At 32.2% G+C, this 16,846-nt stretch overlaps 2 protein-coding genes across 2 annotated transcripts; one reads left to right on the top strand and one right to left on the bottom strand.

Annotated features, from left to right (window-relative positions):
* Positions 1 to 117: 117 nt before the first annotated feature.
* Positions 118 to 10,502, bottom strand: Mlh1 (DNA mismatch repair ATPase Mlh1). The gene is made up of 11 exons (XM_068769434.1): positions 10,326 to 10,502; positions 10,170 to 10,233; positions 9,508 to 9,707; positions 7,604 to 7,874; positions 6,779 to 6,935; positions 5,711 to 5,794; positions 4,586 to 4,728; positions 3,164 to 3,789; positions 1,903 to 2,039; positions 1,688 to 1,813; positions 118 to 419 (listed from the first exon to the last, which is right to left on the bottom strand). The coding sequence occupies exons 1-11, from the start codon at positions 10,436 to 10,438 to the stop codon at positions 118 to 120; spliced, it is 2,223 nt and encodes a 740-aa protein (XP_068625535.1). The 5' UTR covers positions 10,439 to 10,502.
* Positions 10,503 to 11,089: 587 nt separating this feature from the next.
* On the top strand, positions 11,090 to 15,519 carry Pbp95 (proximal sequence element A Pbp95). Its single transcript, XM_068769380.1, has one exon. The coding sequence runs from the start codon at positions 11,182 to 11,184 to the stop codon at positions 13,531 to 13,533; it is 2,352 nt and encodes a 783-aa protein (XP_068625481.1). The 5' UTR covers positions 11,090 to 11,181; the 3' UTR covers positions 13,534 to 15,519.
* Positions 15,520 to 16,846: the final 1,327 nt, after the last annotated feature.

Here is a 16,846-nt window from a genome sequence, read left to right as displayed (position 1 = left end):
TAGCAGTGTATCATATGATTTTTTTTAATATGTTGAAAATTATTCAAATTTTACTTGCATATAATTTAAATTAATCATATGTGGAAAAATAAAACACAAAAATTATCAAAAAATGTATTAACACCGTTCAAATACTTTATAAAGATCACTTAAACTGGCTATTTGCAAAATCACTCCGTTACTCACAAAACTAGTGGGCGGTAAAAAGTTTCGTCTGATCGCCGGAAAAATGACATGCTCCTGTCTCCACTCCTCAGCTTTCTGTACCTCGGGCGTAGGGTCTGGGTTAGGTTGAGAATAGAAAATCGCTGTCTGTCGGCAAAACGTATCGAAACACTGCTTTTCCGACTCCCAGTTCACTTCGGATACTAAACGTACTAGATAAACTGGTAATGCACCCATAAATGGGGTATGGCCATCTGTAAAAAAAAAATAGTTGATGTAGTACTCGGCATTTAATTTGGCAATAAGACCTAGATATACGGTTACGTGAAACTATATCTTTTCCTATCGCAATTACTATTTTTTTACAACTCTTACATTTCTGGCCAACGAGTCAAATCAAATGTCTCATACTTAACTATAGACTTTTTAACATAGCAATTAATTTAAGTACGACTTTTATATAAAATAAGCAAAGATGTAATATTTGTATTTTGTTCATGTAAGATGAAGGCAAACACTTCGCCTCCTTGTATACATAATGATATAATCCAGTGATTCCTAAAGTGGTCTATATCGACCCCTAGGGATCTATGACAACCTGCAAGGGGTCTACGTCAGCGAAAAAAAAATTAGGGGTCCATGAAATGAAAATAGGGGTCCACGATAGTGGATCTCAAAACATACACTGATAGTACCTATTTACTTACATCATAATATCTTATAATATCAAAACAGATTGAATTGACGTCAAATGTTGATAATTTATAATTAAAGCATCAGGTTCATCCTTCTCACTAAAAATATTGACTTACTGCTTATGTTATTTTATTTATAGTTTATTTTATGTTTATTTAATGTTACGTATATTTTAAATAACAGATACAAAATTTTATTTTGAGTAGTTTTAATTTAAATTCAATTAATTAATGTATAAATTAACATGTGTTTTTACTTTAGGTTTTTAACACTAAACTTCACTACAGTTAGAAATTTACAGGAAATCAATATCAGGTAAGTAGTCTACCCAACACGGAAAAACATGACAAGGGGTCTACGACATAAAAAAGTTTGGGGAACTCTGATATAACCAATGAAATAATTGAACATTTTCTGCTTTAACCTCTGGTGAATAGCTGTTTCCTATGGACCTCCAGCAGATTTCTGCCATATAATATACATAATTTATGAAAATAGACCTATTACGAGTATAGTGTGCCGGGTTTTTTTGTGACAATAAATCATGGGCATATATTAATTCATACTACTAATGAATTAAGGCCACATAAATACCAAATTTTTCTGTGGGTTCTTCTCAGATAAGGTCGTGTTTAGTACCCTAGTACTTTTAATGTAAGATATCAATTAAATGGGGGTACAATTTGATAATAATTTCGGTTGAGTTTTGGCAAGAAGTACAAAAGTAGTAATTATATAGGAGCCTATGAGGAACGTATGAATGAATGAAATTAAATTAAAAAACTTACAAAAAACACTTTCTAAAAATGATTGCTTATAAACTTACCTAGTAACAAAGGCAGTGCCAACAATTCCCTTTCAGCAGATATTTTTAGTGAGAAATACTCATAAAGCATGTCCTTCTTGCTCACCAAGAGCATTGTCATCTGTTGACTGATTTCGCGCATGTCACCTGTTAATTAAAAATAAATAATTTGTCACATACTTTCGTAAGCAAGTGAAGGCGACAGATGATTGTAGTTATTATCCGTTGACAAATACCATATTCAGGATTCCATTCATCCTCCTGTGAGCGCAGACCGAGCATAATCAGTTCTTCCAGAGGCAAAGGATTCGACAGTTTAATCAAACCAAAGTTTTGGAAATCGTACAACAGAGTCTCGTAGAAAAGCTCCTCCCTGTAATTTTAATGGATTTGTTTATTATAGCTTAGTACCGAAAAAATTATACATGTTCACTGTAACAATAGGGGAAAATGTAGAAAAACAAACATTTGTGATCACAGTAATGGAAAGAACATGGGCTAGGTAAAATTAATTTACTTTTTATTTACGATAACATATTTTTTTATTATTTCTAAGGTAACATACCTTTTTTTTCTATCGTGGGTAATAAAGAAAATATTAATTGAATAAATATGTTTTATTAATTTTCTAGGGCTTTATCTCCTATTGCTACCTGCCCTGTAACTAGATTCACAGCTTTACGTTGATTTATGGGAAACAATTACACTAATACCCCGCTCTCAAATCAAAAATCTCTTTTTTCGAAGTTGCATCGCTGCTTAATACTATATTATAATATTGCTACTAATTTTTATGAGGTTGTATTGTTTTGGCTTTGAAATTTTTTTAAAAATTTTCTTTTCGTTCTTAAAGATGCCACTTCATCTCTACTCTTTCTATAACCTAGCAAAGCTTAGATTACTCTAACGAAAAACTTTTGCAATTGAAATTGCTATTTGGTAATGAAGAAGATGACGTTGACCGTTCAATAGAAATCTCCAAACAACAAAATTTACCCTTCAAACAAATTTCTAAAGCGATGTGTTTGATTGACGAAGCTATGGAGATGTTTTTAAAGAAATGATTCTGACAGAGGAAGGAGTTTCAAAGTGTCCCAGGCGGTAGCTTCTAATATCAATTGCTACGAGCAAATTTATTTTACAGTAAAAAAAGGTGTTCAGAAAATTTTGGACTAATTTTTGTGAAAGAAATTCGACTTACAACAGCCACTATGGAATCATTAGACGGTGATTAATTTTAATTTTGTTTTTCGTAAATTAAATGATAAGTTATTTTTTTAATTAAACACTTTTTTGGTTTTTTGTTCAATTTTCTTTTTAAAAAGTAGTATTTTCGTGACTCTGGAACCTATCTTTGATCTTTGCGTGGTTTGCTATAAAAAATCTTAATTCACTTTGCGTCGTTACAATTTGCATCGTGTTTTTTTGGAACGTAACCACGACGCAAAGTGAGGCATTAGTGTATATATTTTATAATATTAAATAAAATGAACTCACGTCAGTTTAGTCGTATTACACAAGTAGAGTTTAGTCGAATGTTGAATTAACGACTGATTACAATCGATGCAGGCGATGAATATCAAATTCGCTAATATTTCTCTCAAGTTCGTACTGCATTTGCTCTCAACATCCACTCGTAATTGTTTAACACTCGTCAACTTCGTTTCAACTCTTTCGTGTTTAAAGCTTCTAGTTTTGAACGATTCCTTTGGATCTATATATGTTATATTGGCGTGATCTGTCCCTGTATTTAAATTCCATTTTTCATCGGATTTACTTTTTTGTTTCGGTTCATTAACTAGAGAACTTTCTAGAACATCTGAATCATTCTCTGTATCTTGTACAATAACATCTGGTTGTCTTGTATCATTCGGTGCATCATTTGTTTTATCTATATTGTCTTCTGGTTTATCTGTAACGGGTAATTCATTGTCTAATGGTAATTTTGTGTTAGTTGCATTTTTCGTGGTTTCATCGTCAATACGTTTGGATGCGACTTGAAAGAATTTGTCGATTTTCTGCGTGTCCGAACTAACTCTTACCAAATCTTTAGCGTATACTTTGGCACCGTCAGTTGTTTTCTTTATTATTTCATCAACCATTGTAGCTCCCGGTAAACGAGCCTGTAACATTTAAAAATTCGCATGCAATTTACTACATCATTCGCCTCGTCAGGTAGCGATGGGTGCGGGCCGCTTTCTTGCGATCTTATTTTAAACCAATGATCGCATGTCCAGTAGTGGAGATGGAATCAGGAATGAGGAGATCCTTAAACTAAAGGAAGTAAATATAGCCCCTCGGATTGGCAGGTTGAAGTGGCAGTAGGCAGACCACTTACTCGCAGATCAGATGGCCCCTAGTGCCCTAAGGTTATGGTATTAAGGATACAGACCGACAACGAAGGATTGCCATTAAAGTAGTCGGTTCTATTAAACCAAAACACCTGTTCTTAGGAGGCGGCCGCCCGCACCCTGACTGCGAACAGAGTGGGTGAACTGAGGTTGGATCCGGATCCCTTGCCTCGTCTGTGGTCCACGCTGACGTCCTAAGCCGCACATACACATCAACACTACACAGATCTACTCGGGTAGAGCGGTTTACTACGGGCAAAAGACATCGTACAACTGGAATGCGCCTCTCCAGCTTTTGTTAAAGTTCACGGACCCTTCCGCTCCGTGAACTCAGTTCCGATGAAGCTGTAAAAGCTCCCGGGCTAATAGCATCAACTTCAACCGAAACCAATCGTTTCTATTGGAAATGTATATAAAAGGCTTACGTCTAGCTGTGACGTATTACAGCTGAAATGATAATAAATTGAACAACTATGAACAGATTTATCGGAATTTTTTCACATTTCTTTGCATACCCTGACATTTCAAAAGTATTATAAACAAAAATAATTAAGAAATTTCCTCTTACCTGAGTGTACATAACTCTAGAAGAATTGCAACTCAGCAATTTGCTCTCAATGCACGATTTGATTTTGTCAATAATCTGTTCTTCGTACAGAAATTGTACCTCGTGTTTCGTTGGATGTACATTAACGTCCACATTTCTTGGATCTATAATAAATAATTTTTAAATGGTATTGCATTTTTAATATTGAAGCCTTTTTGTAGCTGCCACTTGAACCTTCATATTTTATTATCCGCCTTCTAACCTGCGAGTCCCGACGAACGCAAAAATAATCGTCCTGTTGACAGACGATTTTTCATGCGCCGAGCGACTATTGGAACTCTACATTATATTATTCCAGCAGGTGTATAAATAGCCTAATAGCCTAGCCTAGCTAAAGAACTATGTAACGTTGACAAATACAGTCATTCCATTATGGCGTTCCGTATGTAGCAGTCACGCGGTTCGGTTTAAACAACAGTCTGTTATTTTCTTTAGGTTAGAGAACCCCTCTTTTTATTCTTTAATATCTATTAAACACACACAGATGGCCACTGGGGCCTGTCAAGGTCATCGAAAGACGCAGACTCAGCTCGCTTCCAACAGTCCCTTCTGTTGGAGGAGCCCCATGGTCAGCAGTGGATGTTCTACGGCTGGAATGATGGTGAGAGATTTATTTATTTGTTTACTTTATTGGAGATAAACAGTAACAAAAGGCAGTAAGAAAGTACAAACTTAGAAATATAAAATTAAATACAATTGTTACCTTATAACTATCTCATTAAGAACATTTAATGATTTAAAGTCAAACAATGACAAAACAAAGAAAAACATTACTAAACAGAGATCAAAGATCCAGCGCATTCTGCAGATCACACCGCAATAATTACGAGTCACAGTTATATGATAAAAATACATATAGCTACGTATATACTTTTATAAAAAATGACCGCACGTAAACTCAGATTTCTTAACTATTATTGACGACTAAACCCATCTTAAAATTATAGATGTAATTAAAAATGTTCACAATTATTGTTTTTCACTACAATCATATGATCCTTTCACTTACTTTCATAAGGGGGGTTGAAAGAGCGTTTTATTAAACGTGTTCGGTGAACGTAATACAATAATAGTTTAAGAGAGTACCTAATTCAATGCTGAGGTAGACAAAAGAATGAGCATTCTTTGGTAAATATGTTGCATATACCGAATCCACTGCCTTTCGTATACCTGAAACAATAACATGTTCAGTTACTTAAGAGGTATTGTATGAACCTTTACTGTTTCAATTTCTATAGTGCCATAGCAAACGAAATCACTGAGATAATAAGACAGATACTATTTATGTAGACATACAAAGCAGCCATTTTATGTCTGCCTTTGTCTGTCATTGTGAAAAAAAATATCTTGTATATGGCTGATACAATAAAAATTAAGATATAATAAATTTTTCTGTACATGTTATGTCTGTATGCATTATGTTAATGTATTTTATTTACAATTTACCAGGGACATGTTCCATAATGATGAACACAAAAATTATGGTACATATTATTTTGTACGAGTAAATCAATAAATAATATACAGGATGATTGGCTATACATGCAAATGCTTAAAAGGAGCGAAAAATGAATAGTTAATTTTATGTGAATGGTACATTCTAACCAAAAATTAATGGTTTTATAAATAATAAATAATGTACTTATAATACAGTACAAATAATCGTTTTCAAAATTCGGATTACTACACATTAAAATTAATTACTGTTCATGCAGACTTTGTATTGCTAAAACTTATAGACCTATCCTAGTTATTGACATTTCAATAGAAAAAAAGTTAATTTGACATATTTCAGACTAATCACTTTATATAAGATTTTAGCTGGCAAAGAGATATACATACAACTCCTTTAAACTTTTACACCTATAACCAATAACCCCTTTATAACATTGTATCCTTACAGAGGGGCACAATCAATTACTATATGTTAAATGTAAAACAAGAAAAATGCAATTGTTAAAAATTATATTTATAAATTATCTTAAAGGGAAAAGAAGGTTCTTGCGGAAAAGTAATGTAGTAGTTTATCTGCCTACCAAGAATTGAAAATCTAATTTGGTAATTCACAATCCTTATGATTATGCCATAATGGCTAGGAAAAAATAACTCATACATCTAAATAATGTGATATAATACGATTGAAACAATGCTTACTCTGCGATCCCACATATCTATGGTTAATAAATAAAAGCATAGTGCCTTTTTTATGTGAATAGTTCACATTAGTAACAAACCCATGAAGGGACATTTTTAAAGTGCTATCTTTCAATTCTATCTCCAATAACTCACGTGCTATTGAGTTGCCGTGGATCTGAAATAATAGTAAGAAATATATTATATTATTTATCAAAATATAATAGATTTCCAATGTAACTATTTCCAATATGTACTAGCTTATCACATTATTCTGGGACTATATGGTGCAGAATCTTAATATTTAGTAGAAGGTATATTTTTCGCCAAATAGAGGTCAGCTAAGAACATACTTTTTACACAAAATTCCACCCACAATAGCAGTTGAGAGAAGGCGTGTGTTAAATTGGATGGGATAGATATTATTACATTAATCTGTATTTTAAAACTTATTATTACTTAAAATATTTCTTTGTAATACACATTATTCAACCTTATTGTCTTTTTTCTATAACAGTTTTAATTAATATATATTTATTTATATAATAAGTGTACATTGGCATGTATATTTATTTGATAAGTATTTGTAGGAACATGCACACCTCCATTTGGTTAGAGATTGTTCTTAGCGTCGAACCTATTACTCATCATCATCATCATATCAGCCAAAAGATCACCATGATGACTGGTCTTGCGGTGCCCACATCCAGCGACTTCCCCCAACCTTAACTATATTGTTGGTCCACCTAGAACTTGCTATATCAATTATAAGCATTTTAGTGTTAAGTAAATACCCATTGTACATATCTATACATACATGTATTCATTTTCCATTAAAATACTTACAATTCTTATATTCTCTATCACTGATGAATTGATAGCAGTTTTTAAGTCTGTGTTTTCACCAAATTTCTTCAGTGTGAATCCAACTTTACTGTTATGTATGGCATATGCACCTACAACTTCCATGATATGTGTGTATTCTTCAGTAGGGCTACAAAGGGACTTCTTGCGAGCAATTACATTGTAAAAGAGATCCTCAACCGTTATTTGTGTTCCATTATTCCCAGCACATGGTTTCACTGTCCCTTTTAACTTTCCATTTTCATAGGAGGCTCTGAAAAGTCAACCAATAAGTAACAGTAATTAATGGTTATCTTCATGCTTTTGTTTTTAGAATTTTCAATAAATAGAAACTAGTAACAAGTCGTCTCAGATTCACATAAAGTATTTTACGTATTATCAGATATTGAATTAACATAATTATGTCAGCCAATAGACAACCACTGCAAGGCATGGGCTTTCCTGAAGATCACCACCATAAACCTTAACCTTGATTAAAGCAATAACCAGTAATTTAGTTTAAACTTTTTTTGCTATGAAAAGAAGATGGCTTCAATAAGTTAATATATTATAAATAAATAACAAAAGAAACATTTTTTTAATGCTACCTTTGTACAAAAAGATATACTTCATCATCTCACTTGCACAAAGAGTTATTGTTATCCATGTCAAAAGTGCTTTCTGTAGAATAAACCAACATGCCAAGGCTTGATAAACACATTTTTTTTTAATTATTGAAGGCCCTATTTATTATACATTTATGTACACACATATACATATCTATCTCTACATATGCAAATATATACATGTACATCATATAGATACATAGGCTAGTGTTGCTTATTAATGATTGATATTATATGATTAGACATTTTAGATTTTTTGAAAGGTTTTTCATTGCTATCTGGTTCAAGGCGGCAGGGTGTAAAGGGCGCCTAGCCCATGACATCTTATAATGTAGCAAAGCTCGTGAATTCACAATGGAGCCTCGGTTCGAGTTGCTACATACTACTGTTTCACCAGAGAAAGAGGTTGCCAATCTCTTAGATAGCTTTAGTGGACGCTCTATTGACCAACTAGGCCCTAGGGGAGCTCCATGAGGGGGCCTCGGCTTGAGCTGTCACTCGTTCATAACACTAGTTTGAATGCTAAACAGAACAAGGGCCGAACCTCAACTTAGAAGGTTGTTATTGCCTGACTAATAACACTGCTACCACTTCACTTGAAAAAAAAACTTTGCTGATATAGACACCGCTATATATAAGATGGGGAGTGTCAGCTCCTCCCTTCTGTAAGTCTGCCATCAATGTTTACGACAGCAGTGCCTGGCTTTCACTGCGCTGCACTTTCCTAATGTATAGTTCAAAAGTTTTCATATCAATATAGTAGAGCAGATAAATAGCATAAAGTATTTTTCTATTATTTCTTGTTAAGATTGTACAATGTTTTTGTCAAGCCGAAATCATGCAATAGAACAGATAATGGTTAACCTCAGAAAATTAAAAAATGAAAATATGGCACATATTTTCAGAATTACTGCTCTTCAAACGATCAATGAAATGCACCTTATGATATACTTTCTTTTACACTAACTAGAAACCTATCTTTTTTAACCGTAATGTTACTGTATGTCACTAATTATAAAAGCTAGCTAATGCCTGATTAATGAGCAAAACATCAATAAGTGTTAAACCATGGACTATTGACTTAATACTACCACCCTAAAACCGACAATGTAAAAAATACTACAGTTTGTACTTGTTTTTAATAATTTTCTTGGTTTGGCTATTACCTACAGTATTACTTTATTACAATCTGGGTGACATATGAGACACCTGTATATGCTATTATATAGGTATCTCATTCTGTATAAATTAAGGAAATTTCTAGAATTAATAGTATCATACTTATAAGCACATTTATCAGAAGCGGTCTTTGTTAGAATTGTGAGATGGGAGATATAACTTATACTGGCCAAAGCCTCTCCTCTGAACCCATATGTACTAATTTCTTGTAGATCTTCATAGTGACAGAGTTTTGAAGTTGTGAACCTTTCACATACAATATCCAAATTATCACTTCTGATACCAGTTCCATTGTCTTGGATCTAGAAATAAAAATATAATATATATATATATATATATATATATATATATAAATATAGAAAGACAAAAGAATTTTTCAGAAGTAAAAAAAAACAATTAAAATGCCAAAATGTAAGTATAATCACAAATACAATAGATCAATATTGCTAATATAACATATTTAATTGAGTGTAACCCATAGATCTGAAATTGGCGTCATTCATCAATATTAAAACCTGGTCCTGTTTAATCTTTTGTTCAGTAATGTGAAGTAAGAAGAAAGTATAAGAAGTAATTCCTACTAATGTAAAGATTCAAAACTTGTATAATTTGGATAAAAACGAGGAGAAACAAGAATAGAAGCAATGCTCTTATTTATAATTTACACCCGTTAATGACAAATAATGAAAATAAGCAATTAGGAAAAAACAAATGAATGGACTATATTTAACAAGAGTCGAGTTAAAGCTTTATTTTACATTTACCTGAAGGTACTTTAGGCCTCCGGCTTTTACGGTTATTATGATATTAGTGGCATGAGCATCTAAACTGAAAAAAATTACATTAAGAGTAAATTAAAGAAAACAAACACAATTTCTTATATTTATAATGGTAAATTAAATTTATTTAAAAACACTTGCCTATTTTCTATCAACTCTTTTAAAGCGTTGGCCGGTCTTTGAACTATCTCACCGGCTGCAATGCGATTTACGACACCTTCGTCTAGTTTTTTAATTACTCCTGGCTCTGCCATAGTATAAAGTTTATTTATAACATAATTATATACTAATGAAAGTATAATCAAATAGTTCGCGCCATGACAGTGTAGACACAGGCTATTAATATTTTTTAGTAATATGTCACACACTAAAAATCATGAAGGCATAATTCAAAGTTATTTTGACTATGATGATTATAGGTAAGAATAACTTATATTTTATACCAAGTTTTCTAAGTAATGTGTGAAATAAACCGACTAGCAGTTTTAAACTAAATGCCTTCATTGATAAATTTGAATAGTACTGGTCGCTGTTAACCTTTGCATTACTACTTCTCAGTACTAGTAGTCACGCGGCGTAACTTAAGGTGCTCTTTCCTTTAATGGCGTAACTTAAGGTCTTTCCTTCGTTTATCAAAGCGCTGTTTTAGTGTGACACAAAGAACAAACATCTCTAAAGCCGAGATAAGATTTAAAATTTACTGGTTGCTCGCTGCCTATTTTATATACAAAGATTTCACAGTAAAAATAATAGAAAAAGTTTAAGAATAATAAGGAATTATTTATAGTAACAGAGAAACTACGGTTAAAATACCCTTTTTGCAATCATTTGTATAATCTATTATTATTCTTGAAATATAGTCTATGTTTAAACATAAGTTCAAGTTGCATACTTGATAGTGTCAAAATATACATAAATATTGGTTTGCTTATTACCGTAATATTTATAACAATTATTTAATAAGAACCAAACTTTCGTTTTTAGCTTATATTTAACAATGAGTTTCGTGGATTTTGATTTTGAAGAAAGTGACTGTGATAGTGAAAACGAGTTACAGGATTTACAACAGTTGAATGCCGTTCTCAATTCGGAAGAACCGCAACCAAGTGCATCTACTTCACAATCACGATCTCCTACAACCAGCCTCTACAGTTCGTCTTCAAAAGTAGCACATGAACTCTCCAATATAGAAACAGCTTTATCGTTGAACAAGTTAACTGACGAAAAGTTACGAAGACTGGAAACGATCCTGGTGGGAAGGTTGCAGGAATGTAATCAAAAATTAATGGATATAATGAAATGTAATAAAAATAACAAGTCTTATGATAGACAAGAATCTTTTAGATACGTTAACTGTGGTAAACCTTATTTTAAAGATAAATCAAGTTTCACTCCACCTAAAAATGAAGACACGATCACTATGCAAAAATCTGGAATGTATGACTTTTCGTCAGTTACTTCTGTTCCTGGGTGGACAGTAAAAGATAAAAGTCAATTTCTTACCTTGATTCATAAAATGTCACAAGACATAAGAAAAAAAGAGATTGAGTCAAAAATATTACAATTAAAACGAGACCAGAAAAGTAATCCAAAGCTTAAAAATGACAATAACATAGAAGTACTAAAAAGAGAAATGGAAAATGTAAAGAATAAGACATTAAAAGAAGTTGCTTTAGGAATTGGTGAGGAATATGATTGGGAGTATATAGCCAATAAATTAAACCGTCGGCATACAGCACAAGAATATAAAGCTCTGTGGAAATTATTTCTACATCCTAGTATAAACAAGAGCAGCTGGAGTAAGAATGAGCACACATCTTTACAAAAAATTGCACACAATAATGAATTTCAAGATTGGGATGACATTGCAAATAAACTAGGCAGAAGACGTACAGGGTATCAATGTTTCGTTTATTTCCGTACCAACATGAGTAACACATTTACAGGTCAAAAATGGTCAAGAGAAGAAGAAGAATATCTAAAAAGGTTGATTGATTTTTATAGAGAAGACAATTACATCCCTTGGGGTAAAGTGGCAACATCGATGGAGAACCGAACAAAGATCCAAATATATAACAAATACAATAGACTTCTAGAGCAAAGAAAAGGTAGATTTCTAGCTGAAGAAGATGCAGTAATATTAACTTGTGCAGATCATTTTGGTCTAGATTTCAGGCGGATGACAAGTTATTTACCAGGTCGTTCAGTAGCACAACTACGCATTAGATATCAGATATTAGCTAAGAAAAGGATATCAACAGTATGGTCTATAGAGGAAGACAACAAACTGATTAAGCTGCTAGCAAATCAAGATTCACCTACTGTATATTCAAGCCTTACAAAATATTTTCCAGGTAAAGATAGAATGCATATAAGGAGCAGGTACATTACTTTAGTTAAATGGATGAAAACACATCCTAACATGGATATTTCTAGAGCACCGCGACGGGCTTCTCGACGATTAGGTCATGGTCGACCTTTAGATAATCTGAGCAAAGCCATTGAGAATCTTAAAACAAGAATACAGAATGAAGTAGAAGATCGTAAATGCAAGAAAATTACTTCTACCTCACCAGACAATGTTATTGAAGATGCTATAATGGCAACTCTGGCTACACAGATGGCTAAAGATGAGGAAGCTAAAACTTTACTTAGGTGCGAGGATGATAAACTAGAATTATTGGAAGATACTGTTATCTCATCACAGAGTTTAAATGCAACTAATTTAAGAAAACTTCTTATTTTACTTAAATCTAAACTCAATGCAAATAATTTAGCAGAAAGCAAATATTGTACAATTTATCCAGATTTAATTAAAGGAGAAAAAGAAGTGTCATTAGTCAATATGAAATCCTATTCCAAAAAAGATGCATCAAAACTTGTAGTAAAAAGAAATCCAGATATATTTGGAATAGAAAGATTAATGGAGTTGCAATATGTTTTGCCACCTCATTATGCTACAATCACTGGTTGCAAACAATTAATGGCATGGGTATCAAATAAGAAAATAAACAAAGGATGTGAATTTAACCTAAATGTCTTGATCAGAAAAAATGTTAATTTTAAGACACACTTCTTTCTTCTAATGGAGAGATTTAATTCTTTGTTTCTTTGGCCAATGTTACTTTCAAATCAACCACCTGGTTTTGGTAAGGATGCCAATAAAGATATTCCTATAGATTACCCACTACCTACAAATGATCCTGCTTCAGGAAAAGTGGTAACTATACCAGACATGAAATCAAACTTTGTGAATGAGTCAATAGATTCAGAAGAATCAGAAATAAGTAAAAATCAAATTAGTCTGATTGACTCCCATGAGAGAAAAAGGAAAAATTGTAAAATATAATCCATCTTCTTTATATTTAAGGTACAAGTTCATAAACATGTTTATATGCATACAAGCAATATTTTCCGTATTTTTTATCTAAGTTTGAAATTATGTATTAAATATTTCTTTTGAAGAGCTTTCTGTAAATGTAAATTATTATTATTATTTATAGCTAATTGTATATTGTTCACTAACATCAACTAAATCGAAATATTTATCATAGCTGAAAAAGATATTGTGGCTGCAATTGGCACAAATAGATATTGGTTATAAGTCATATTAATCCAACAAGGTTGGGCAGCATTGCGGAAGCTCTGAAACATCTTTTCGTCGAAAATACCGCAAGGTCTTTAACCAATGTGTATGGCCAGTGGTAACATGGTGATCCAAGAGATGGTTTCTTATTTGCTTCATAAGAAGGCTCAATGTCACCTTAAAAGCAATGGCTATCCTCGGAGTTTCACTGAGAGATCGAATCAGAAATGAGGAGATCCACAGAAGAACCAGTCACCATCATAGCCCAAAGAACTGCTTGTCTGAAGTGACGGTAGGCGGGGTCTGTCGTTCAACCGATGGCTGTTGGCTTTAAAAGCCGACCATATGCCGGTAGAAACGCGGTATGGGTAAACCCTCCATTAGCCGGACCGACGACATAGTGGTGATCTTTGGGGGATAACTATGTCTCGTAGTGGGCGTCCAACGGCTGGGAAGAAGGATTACTTTTTAAATAACAATTACTTACCATTGTTAATTAAAAAATAAACGTAAATAACAATGAATTTTATTATTTAAGTTTTTCAATTGTTTACTTTAAACATCACAAAAAGTTACAAATTCTTCTTTCAATAACATTTTAACAAACAATGTACATGCAAATTATTAATTCACATGCACATGTCAATGTTCCTTTCCATTGAAAATAAGTCTAAAGTTATAGTCATCCTTGACCAAAGATATACCAATAAAATCTATACCAATCTATAGCAATAAAAATATTCTAATAAAATTTATAATTTGTCTAATTGAAATTATTTAAATGAAAGTGAAAACTTAAAATGTCCTAGTAATTTGTAATAGTCAATTTTTGAAAAACAATTGCTTTAGTTACTATAAATATTAAATTGTGCCAATTGCAGGTGTGTCAACATTTTTTGATGCCACAGCTGAGATGTTGAGATCTCAATATAAAAGAACTATTCTTCTAAAAAAAGTGTTATTTAGTGTCACAGAGTATAAATAAACTGTCTAATTTTGAGTATTGTAATTGGATAAAATGTAAAAATGAGGTTCTTTCATTTTTTTAAATGATTACATAACACAACTTATACATTTAATGTACTAATGTATAGTTTATTCATGCTGAAAATTTGTCATTTTTATGCATTGTATTTTTTTATTCCTAAATATGATGCCCGAAGCTTGAAGAATCGTTCGTCTAAAGTGGCAGTGGGCAAGATGCGACTACCAGCCGGTATACGCGGTATGGAAAGGCCCCTCCATAAGTGGCCCAATGACATAGTAAATGTCGCGGGAAGTCGATCATCATGGCGATCCTTAAAGCACGTCTATGCCTTGGTGACATGATGCTGAAGAATATCATGTCCATAGCGAGATAATCAGTGTTTCGGAGATGACAATAGCGTAAACGAGGCTGTGATAATTTAAGATGATATATTACTGTGTTCTGTTTTATAATTAGATAGATTGTAAATTAAAAGGGAGGAATTTTATCTTAAAATCATCTGTTAAAATAAAAATAAAATCGGGTTTTATTATCCATTCCAGGAGTACAACTTGCAGATAAATTGTCTAAAATTGTAATAGGCATATATATTGAAGTCAAAAACTTTGTAGCTGCTGTGAAAATGTGTATTTTGGTTTTTACTTCTAAACACCTTGTATAGAAATGATTTAACTCATTCCAATCTTATTCTCAAACCATTTTAAACGTCCAATTTTAAGTTATTGGCGAGTGTTGTTTTTGATATCATTAATCACTTTAAATACCTGAGATTCATATTAAATTTGTAAAAATTAACATTTGTTTTATTAGTGCTGCTTACATCATTTACAGAGATCAGATTTTCTTAAAGTAATTTTTTGACTAAGAAACAGTCTGTTGTAAAGAGTTCTTATAGATAAATTGACAAAACGAAACGCTGTATGTGTAATACAAAGTTCTCAAGATTATCGCTTAACTTGGACCACCAGGTTAGATAAATTCCCAATATAGTAAAATATGGAGGCCCGAGCCGAGGCTCCCTTAGGAGCCATCGAGCTTTGCTACTTTAAAGTCTTAGGCTAGGCGCTCTTCTCGTGCCAGAATTTTATCAATTTAAAACTGCCTTTATGAGCCAAACCTTCAAATTTAGTAAAATCTACTTTCGAATATCTGATATGTTATCATGAAGTAATATCATCGTTGCCTGATGTACATTATTTTTGCAAATATTTTTGTTTTTCATCGATATTCTTAAAGGTTTATTAATTTCCTAATGATTTATTGGGACTTTATATTGATAGTACCTAAAGTCCTAAAGCTGCCCGGTATTTGATATTTCAATCATCGTAACTAAAACTCATCTGTAAGGTTTGTTTTTTTATGGTCCCCGCTATCGAGGACCTTTCATTCCCCTATCTTGTGTGGGACAGGGACTCTTTATTTCTAATAATTTATTCATATAATTTTTTATTATTAGCATTCTCCTCTTTCACGTATCATTTTATCTGTCGTACTGTTTCTTTCATTCTACAATTTTCCCAGTCTTTCTCTTTCATTCCATTAGCCTTACATCCATCCTCAACCACTACATTCTAGGTTTTCTTACAATTTTATTTATATAACATTTTACATTTTTTTTCAACATTACATTTATTGTTCATACATTTAACACATATTTTCTTTATAATTCTCTTATTATATTATACTGTTTATTGCACTGTTTTTGGTACTACTTTATTTATTTTCTTTCTTTATTTTAGTGTTTGCTTTACTTTTTTATTCATATTCTAAATAATTTTAATAAAAGAACATTAAAGTACTCTTTAATTGTTACTCTATTCTGAAAAATAAAATGTAGAAAATTGATATACAAGACGGATATTTTATCGTTAATACCTCATTTTACTTTTCTGTGATTCATAGTGATATTATGGCATCGACCAAAAAAACATTTAAAAATTAAGCTTCAATTGGTATTCTTATTACATTGTGCTTTTGTAATGCATAACAATTATATTTAATAATTTGTAGAAAAATATTCAATGGTGTTTTCTATGAAAATAATAAGGAAAACTGAATTATTAAGCGTCATGTTAGATAGTTACTTCA

This window comes from Battus philenor, unplaced genomic scaffold, assembly GCF_028537555.1.
Source record: "Battus philenor isolate CCGP_79_NKW_IND1 unplaced genomic scaffold, ilBatPhil1.0.hap1 SCAF_28, whole genome shotgun sequence".
In the NCBI taxonomy this organism is placed as follows: domain Eukaryota; kingdom Metazoa; phylum Arthropoda; class Insecta; order Lepidoptera; family Papilionidae; genus Battus; species Battus philenor.
The sequence above is the reverse complement of the archived record's forward strand: the minus strand, read 5'-3'. Positions and strand labels throughout refer to the sequence as shown.